The 9,039-nt window shown below is 39.0% G+C and overlaps 1 protein-coding gene across 1 annotated transcript; it reads left to right on the forward strand.

Moving 5' to 3' along the window:
• Positions 1–2,801: 2,801 nt before the first annotated feature.
• On the forward strand, positions 2,802–5,172 carry LOC104591456 (tryptophan aminotransferase-related protein 2). Its single transcript, XM_010250293.2, has 5 exons — positions 2,802–3,052; positions 3,212–3,515; positions 3,899–4,179; positions 4,319–4,608; positions 4,718–5,172. Exons 1-5 carry the CDS (start codon positions 2,928–2,930, stop codon positions 4,924–4,926), a joined length of 1,209 nt encoding a protein of 402 aa, XP_010248595.1. The 5' UTR covers positions 2,802–2,927; the 3' UTR covers positions 4,927–5,172.
• The last annotated feature ends 3,867 nt before the right edge of the window (positions 5,173–9,039 follow it).

Genomic DNA, 9,039 nt, shown 5'->3' on the forward strand with positions numbered 1-9,039 from the left:
ATCAAACAGTACTCTAATTAAGTAGTTTTTCATATGGATGGAGTCGTGAGGGATGCAGACTGTGTTCATGACGGGGGAACTGAACTAAACTCAGAAGAAATCGCTGAATCAGGACAGGGTTGGATGGCTAAGGTCGGGACCAGGCGCTGAGTTATTATCTCAACCACTGACCACATCCACATGCTTGGTATGCGGGTTAATTGGTTTTTGCATTTGCTCCCTCCCCAATTCCCAATTCCCAATTCCCCAAACCTTCAATCAACACACAAAACTCCTCAAGATAATAAACATGTCTGATTCCCGGCTAACAAACACAATATTAAAATCCCACCAAGTCTGATAGTATGTGCATGTGCATGTATCGCGTTGCATGTGCAATCATTCCAAGCATGTGCATCGCCCCATACATACATGTGTTTGGCAACATCCAACATGGGTCGGAAGAATAGAGATTGCTTGGGAGGGAACAACCAAATTCAATCAAGGAATTCCTTTGGTTTAAGATTATAACCTTTTTGGACACACATTAAATGCATTATTAGTTTGGTGTGGGTCGATCCCAACATGTAATTAAATTGTCTGTAGCTGCAGGTTTTGTCCCAGTTATTATATGATCTCTGATGATCATTTATGCATGACACATGTCATACTGCCATGACTTCACCACATCATTACCCCATCCCATCCCATGGAGTCAAGGAAACTGGTGGTAGAGGTATGATTAAATCGAGTCGGGTCAAATTTTGGCTTGTCGATTTGATTTGATTATTTTCATTTGAGCTTAATTCGATTAAGGTGAAGTTTGGGAGCACTTAAAAACAAGTGATTATCAAATAAATATTTATTTTGTATTGGGACCATACTAATAAGTATTTGTTTGCGTTTGAGAAATAAATCTAAGCAAGTGCTTATTTTCTTTCTGACTTATTTTGCCCATTACACCATTTTTGAAAATATTTATACCATCCTATTTGAAATAAATAATTTTTCACCAAACGCTCATGGATGCTTATAGAATAAGCACTCTCAAACTTAGTCTAAATATTCAATGATTGAACTTGGCTCAAAAGCTTGAAAACTAATATATTCTTTTACATTTTATACATAAATCAAGTCAAATTCGTGAACTTTCGAGTCAAGCTTTTCATTGGTAGCACTCAAATTTAAATAATCAATCAAATTTACCCTGAAATTAAAGCTCGAGCCAAAACTATTTAATTAAAGTTAAATTGGTTTGGACATTAATTGGTTGTGTGGTTCAAAGGAGTTGAACGGGACGGTTGAATCCACCAATTTGCTCAATATCGTTAGTCTCAGTATCTAACCAAAATTTAACCAGCTAGTGATACTAGTTCCACTTCTACCAAGTATCCGTGTTTGGTTTTAAGATGTGGGTTATTACAACCAGTGTTTTCGAACTGTCATTGACCTGGATGGTCAGACCATTCAACTCAGGAACCATTTAGGCAATTGGTTCCGTTTTATTCATGGTTTTTAAAATCGAAGTGGTCAGGGGTCCGATTACCAGGTCGAACGGTCCGACCATTCGAACTGAACGCTCAACCCGTTCTAACAGAAAAATAAAAAATTATCAAAACTGTGCAAACAGTTCAATAGTTAACCGCCTAGTTCAGCGGTTCGCTGACCAAAATCAACGGTTTTTGGGGAAAAATAGAACTGGTTCCCGGTTTTTCCAGTCCGGTCTGGTTTTGAAAACTGTGGTTTTTCCCTTAACCTATTCATGGGCAAAAAATCGTTGATTTGGTCAGAAAATCTCTGATCCAAACAGTTGAATCGTTGACCCATTCGACCCGGATAGCAGTAAACTGTTTAACAAGGAAGCAAAGATGGGGAAGGACTAAGACAAGAATGATCTTAGATGCGAAATGGCTGCCGACTTGCCGCTACATTTTTGTTGCTGCTGCCATCGTCATCACCGGTAAATGCTGAGTCTTTCTCCTCCTCCTTTGATTCTTCCCTCTTTTCCTCCTTTTCTTTTCTTTCCTTTCTCTCTTTCTTTTTCTTTTTTTCCTTCTTCTCCTTTTTTATTTATTTCTTTCATTCTTTTCTTTCTCAGCTAAGAACCACACATAAGTCTCTCTTTTCACATAAAAGACTAAAAGACAATCACATAAATGTTTGCCCTAATCCAATGAAACCACCTGAACTGTTTGACCTAAACAGTCGAATCACTGACCCAGGAATCGATAGCCACAGCGGTTCCTTCCGGGTCGGTTTTGAACAGAGCAAACAATAGATGGCACCCTCCTCCAAACCAATGGGTGAAGGTGAATTGCGATGCTAGCTTTGACGCATCTTCTAGGTGGGCGGGAATCGCCTATGTCATAAGAAATCAAGAAGGGAAAGTCGTTGGTGCTCGAGGAGATTGAGTTCGTTGCCAATCAATTGTTGATGCTAAAAGAAGAACCATTTGGTAGGACTGCTGGGGCTAAATAGAATTCTGGTGAAATTTGATTATCTGGAAGCTATTTTAGCTGTGAACTCCAATAAACTATCTGACTTTAACCCCCTAAAAAATGTATGGTCAAATATTTATAGCCTCTCAAGGTGTTTTACCCAATTTAAAGTCCTCCACTATCCACTATGGTGGTAAGACAAATAGGATAGTTCACCATTTAGCTCGTGCAGCCGTTTCCCGCGGTCGGTTTTAATCCTTTGATGGCAAACCACTACTCAACTTGATTTGCGGTGGAATATAGTCTTGCGGTTATTTTTTAAGTATTAAAAAGCAAAACTAAGAGATTTAAACTGACCCTTTAAATGGCTCACATATGCTGCATGTATACATAATGGACAGCGGAGCAGAGAGACACAATTGTGGTTTTGAGAGGAGAGGAAGGTTGGAGTTTTCAGGAGTATTTTGTTTTCGAGTCTAACGGTAACTAAACAGAGAATAGGGGAAAAAGATGCCTGATAGCGAGCAGGTGGTGCATATTAATGGACACTCTTCCCTTTTTTCTGTTGCTTTGCAAGAAAAACAAAACAGCATGACCAAAAAGCTCCCCTCCGACTCTGTTATTAACCTTGACCAGTAAGTTTCCAATTCCAAGCCTGTGTCTTATTTGCTTCACCATCATTTTCGATTACAGTTGAAGTTGAGCTTTTGATATACAGATTGTCTCAGGCTACGGTTATTTCATATTCTCAGACTGACGCCTGACAGTATTTTTCATTTGACTTTCGTTAACAGTGGTGATCCAAAAATGTTCGAGCCATATTGGCAGAAGATGGGGGACAAGTGCACAGTGGTGATCTCCGGCTGGCAATCGCTAAGCTACTTCTCCGACATTACAAACTTGTGCTGGTTTCTGGAGCCAGAATTAGTGGAAGAGATCAGACGCTTGCATCATTTGGTGGCCAATGCTGAAATAGAAGGTCATTACATCGTGGTTGGTACCGGTTCAACACAACTCTTTCAGGCAGCGCTCTATGCTTTATCATCTCCCGATTCAGCAGAGCCGATCAACGTCGTTTCAGCCGTTCCATACTATTCGGTGAATTTTCTCACAATCAGAATTGTTCAATACTTACTTACAATTCTTCTTCTTCAGCATTGTTTATCTTGGGACCTCATTAGACGTTAATGACCATGTCTCATGCTCCCTCTCTGTTTCCATACAGAATCTCTCTCTCTCTCTCTCTCGTTCAGGTTAATTAATGGTGGATGAGTACCTTAAGGGAATAAAATTAGTGGTATCAAATTTATAATTAGTGGTTACACCTGCAGACCATCATGTTATCAAGTGCTTATAAAGTTTCTATGGCCAAAGAAATTAAATAAAAAAGGAAAAAAGTTGTGGCCTTAGTTTACGGTACTTATGCTCATTGATTAATCAAGTTGCTAATTAATTTGCGTTGAATTGCTTCTTCTTTGCAGTCTTATCAGGCGGTCACCGATTTCTTAAGGTCCGGGCTCTACAGATGGGCCGGCGATGCATACAAGTACAAAGGCGATCAACCTTACATAGAGCTCGTAACCTCCCCAAATAATCCAGATGGGTTTATTCGGGAAGCAGTGATTAACGGGAGTGGAGGGAAGCTCATTCATGACCTGGCTTACTATTGGCCTCATTATACACCGATTACAACTCCGGCAGATCATGATCTCATGCTATTCACCGTCTCGAAATGCACTGGCCATGCTGGGTCACGCATTGGGTGAGCACTTACTGCTTTTGTCTTTGGTACTTGTAGAGAGGAAACTCATATAGTTACTCATGGGTTTTCGTTAGATGAATTATATATATATGGCCAACTCATACTGAGTTTATCTTCAATCTTTTTAAAAATATTGCAGATGGGCACTTGTCAAGGACAAAGAGGTTGCTAAGAAGATGACCAAGTTCATCGAACTCAACACAATAGGTGTGTCGAAGGACTCGCAGTTGCGGGCGGCAAAGATTCTCAAGGCCGTGTCTGATAGTTGCAGACAAGACTACGACAACTTCTTTGACTATGGAAGAGGCCTCATGGCCAAGAGATGGGAGCGTTTGAGAAGTGTTATTGGACGTAATGGCCTTTTCAGTCTGCCGGAATACCCAATGGAGTTCTGCAACTTCTTTGGAGAGTTGACTGAAGCACATCCTGGTAATGAGATGATCTATGTAATCGTTTTATGCTTCTCAGTCTGCCAGAATATATACCCAAAAGGAAAAATTTAGCTAATGATGTATGTATGTTGAATTATGCTTTACAGCTTTTGCTTGGTTGAAGTCTGAAGAGGAGGAGTCTAAGGACACTGAGAGCTTTCTAAGGGCACACAAGATCCTGACTAGAAGCGGGAAGCACTTTGGAGTGGATACAACATATCTCAGGATTAGCATGCTGGATCGAGAAGAGACTTTCGACCTTCTCTTACAGAGATTATCCAATATGTCATCCAAGGGACGGGAGAACGGGGCGTGAAGTATATAGAAGTCGGCAATGGAAAGTGGAAACAGAACTAGAGGACCGAACCATACATATACTCTAAGCAAACCCACCTCCTATGTAATTAGTACGATTGTACGAAGATACTGTCTTCTCCTTCTGTGCTTTACGGTCTTGTTCTTGGGTTGGCAGCTTGTTTTAATAGCATCTGCTCTTAACCTAACGTGTATTTGAAAGTTGGAACAAATAGTTAGTGCGCAATATCTATTGATTTTTCTCTTTCGGGCTGGACTTCAAACAGTTGGTGGGCAATGACTTTTGATCAAATTATCGCCGAAAGCATAAAAGCATATATTGTATTCACATCTAGGAAATTCAAAGATGGCCAAATGCAATTAGTTTATTTTGATGAAATAATTAGATTGGAAGCATCGATGCGGCGCACATGGAAGCCTGTTAATACGAAATCTATTAATCATTCAAGTCAGTATAGATAAAAGCTAGCCAAATAGTTGAGCTTGATGCGATGATACTAATCATTTAGGGACGTGGCAGGCTCTGAATAGAAAATCATTTGTTTCTGATTATGATTATATTTATTGCGATGCGCATCATGAACATATTACAAATGATGATGAACAAAGTCATTTAATGTGGTTTCCAAACCCTCCTTTGACAGATGGATACTTCTTCTGATTGTGAAATTACAGAGTTAACGGGATGGGCCAGAGAATATGAATGGTTATTTTCCAGATTGAAATAATAGACCAGTAACTCAGTAAGCAAGTTTCAAAACCGGAATCGATATCGGATATCTTTCAATAAAAGTAGGCCCACTAATCAAGCGCACCAAGAAAAGATTTAAATAACCATTCATTCCCAGTTTTCCCACGACCCACCAACTTTCCACAAACCCAACAATTAGATTCGCGTTGGTTACTAGATTTACTACTTAGCTGCCTTTTGGTTCTCCTAATAAGTAAGACATGGTTAAACTTGTATTATGATTCAACTTTCTTCCCGTTTCTTTCTAAAAGTAAATGTCATTGTGGTTGGTATTGATTTCCTTATTGGAAAGGCGTCAAAATAAAAAGGCAGAGAGAAAATTTTTGCTCCATCTTGGAAGCATGTAGCTCCATTTTATCACAGTTGATGATACAACCACGTACAATGTCCCAATTGTTTGACTCTGAAGGTGATAAAGGTAGAGAAGGGTTGAGTATCACTACACATTGACATTTCATAATTTTAGGTTTCCAGATAAAGCCATTAAGATAAAAACCGATTGCTTGGCATCCATATGGCATTACCTTCAAGCTTGTCCTTAGTGTAGGGAATATTTAGATGCTGCAAAAAAGACTCAAAAATCTGTTCGATTGTTTTCGAAGGCCAAAAACAAGATCTGGACTGGTTCAACGTAGTAAGATTTTGGTAATAAGTTGATAAACACCTAGAAGGCTAGAACAATTTCCTCGTTGATTCAACGAGAAACATCATTGGGAGTGTGGGAGTTTTTTCTGAATATTTCCAATTGTTATAAGTTGTTTTATTCGACTCTTGAACTGGCTGCTTTTCATAGTTAAATAAGAAAAGTTCGGTTCTCACCATTACTCTCTGAGATCCATTAAGTTCTCTGCTTGATTCCTTGATACTTTCATCAGCGCCTATATCAGACTTAAACGTACATATATTTTAATGTCTGTACCACACACCAGACAGCAGGTCAGCACTTGTAAGAAAGTGTACGAGATGGTTTAGGCGATTGATATCAGTGTTTTTAAAACAGGACCAGACTGAACGGTCAAACTGGAAAAATTAAGAATTCACCCCAAAACTGCCTTTTGAAGAAAAAAAAAACGGTTGATTTAATCAGTAAATCGTTGACCTAGGCAGCCAAAACCATCCATCCAGACAAGGTTTTTAGCCTTTTTTGCTTTTTTAATATTTTTTTAATTTTTGTCAGAACTGTCCCTTCAGACTGGACAATCGGACCTTTCGATCCGGTTTTTCGACCCAGGAACCGGACCCAGAACGGTTCCCTGTCCTGTCCAGCTTTAAAAACCTTATTGATATGTATCAGCCGACCTTTCGATGCGTTTCAGAATTTAGGCCATAATGCCATATTGTCAGAGTGTAGAGGTGGTATACATTAAGATCCACCACACAAAACTATTTGCTAACACCCCCAGTCGACGCTCATCACGTAATGCCTCAATGGATTAAAGAAAAACGGCGAAAAATGAGTCACTGAACAAATCAGGTTTAGGGATAGCAGTTTGGTTGAGGATGGGAATGAAATCCCCACCCCGAGGTCCGACTGGGGGTGTTAGCAAATCAGGTTTAAAACATAATGTTTTAAAAAACTTTTGTATATATATATATATATATATATATATGTGTATTTGCACCGTACATATTTATATTTGTACTTCTTTCAAACTGAGCAAGAATATCAATTTTGGCGGGTTGGAACTTCCTGGATCTCCATTAAATCAAGTGCCACTTTTTTCTTAGTCATTAAGTCCAGCAACAATGCCTGCCATCCTAGGGTAATTGGGTTTAGTGTATCAGTGTATGTACTCAACAGTCAACAGTATAGCTTCTTTTTCTTTCCCATCTGAAATAGTAAAGTATGACAACAGCCACAGAGCTTCCATAAAACTTAAAAGCATAACTAAGATTACGAGGCTGCAGCAGCAACAGTAACAACATCAACCCCCCAAACACCCACCAAAAAAAGTTGCTCAGCTGGCCAAAGGAGGTTTTTTTGCGAAGTTACGATCTAAAAATTAAAAGCAGATTGATCAAAGAGAGAGAGAGAGAACAAGGATACCCTTGTCACCTCTAAAAAGGTAATGAGGATAATTTTAGAGAAACGATTAAATTATTATGAAATGTACTGATATAGTAGCTCAAGCATCTAAGAATCAACATCTTTGCAAACACCCCATTGGGAACAAACACAAGATGGAAGCAATAACCAGAAGATCACACTAACGGGATCAATTAGCAACCAATATTTTAAAATATGGAGGCATTCCACTACGAGGGGTGAGGTTCAGAACCTAAGAGGCATAAGCCTCCTGAACAGACCTTGAAAGGAAGGAGGATCTCATCTTTATTTCCTTTTTTTTAATATGAACGTAAGAAGAACGACGATGCACAACACTAGCTGGAAGGGGTCTTTCTTCTTTCTTTTTTTTATTCTTTCCCTTCCCTTTCGTTTCCTTTCTTTTTTTTCTTTCTTATCTTTTTCTATGAAGCATGCATGAGTACGCCCCGTGTAAAAGGCATAGGTGTACACTGTACACCTCAGGGGCATCAACGCCTCTGGCATACGCCTCAAGGCGTTTTGGGGGTGCTTCACCTAGAAGCATGTTGCCGACCCCATATAGTTGGGCGTTTTGGAGGTCCCTCTTGCTTTGTCATATTTCTGCTTTCTATTTTTTCCCTTCTCTTCAGTTACTTTTCAATGCCCCCCCCCTCCTCTTTTGTTTCTTATCCAACAGTTTCTTTTTTCCTTTTTTTTTCTGCCAATCCCACTTTGATCTCTCCCTTTTCTTAATTCACTTCACTTCAGCTCTCAATCATGTACAGATCCATATTTCTTTGGAATTGAAAAAGGCTATATATGAAAATTTGGCGAGTCAGAATAATCCAATAGAAGTTCTGATCTGAAATTCTGAATTGCATCCGTTGAAATGACTACAGAGCACATAGGAAAGATTGTCTGATAAAGTTGTTATTTGTAACACCAAAAAAGGAAATTAAAAAAAAAAAGGCAATCTGATTAGAAGAGGGTTTACATTCATGCATTATGTGTAATGGAGTTACAATAATTCAATAGAAATCCAAAGTACAATCACTAAAGTGACTACAGAGGAAGAATCAGAGAAAGCTATTACTTGTAAGGTGGAAAAAGAGAAAGTGTGATAAGAATTGGATTTTACAGTCTTGTACATTCATGTGTTATGTGTAATAGAGAGAAGGGATGTAACACCATCATCATCATGATATCATGCAGTGGATGCATATTGCACAATCAGCATTAACATTGGAAAAGTTGAGATGGTGTGGGACCAAAGTCAAAATCTCTTGTACATTCATGTGTTACATCATTATCATGATCTCATGCAGTGGATGCACATT

Source organism: Nelumbo nucifera, chromosome 4 (assembly GCF_055504915.1).
Source record: "Nelumbo nucifera cultivar China Antique chromosome 4, China Antique-T2T, whole genome shotgun sequence".
In the NCBI taxonomy this organism is placed as follows: domain Eukaryota; kingdom Viridiplantae; phylum Streptophyta; class Magnoliopsida; order Proteales; family Nelumbonaceae; genus Nelumbo; species Nelumbo nucifera.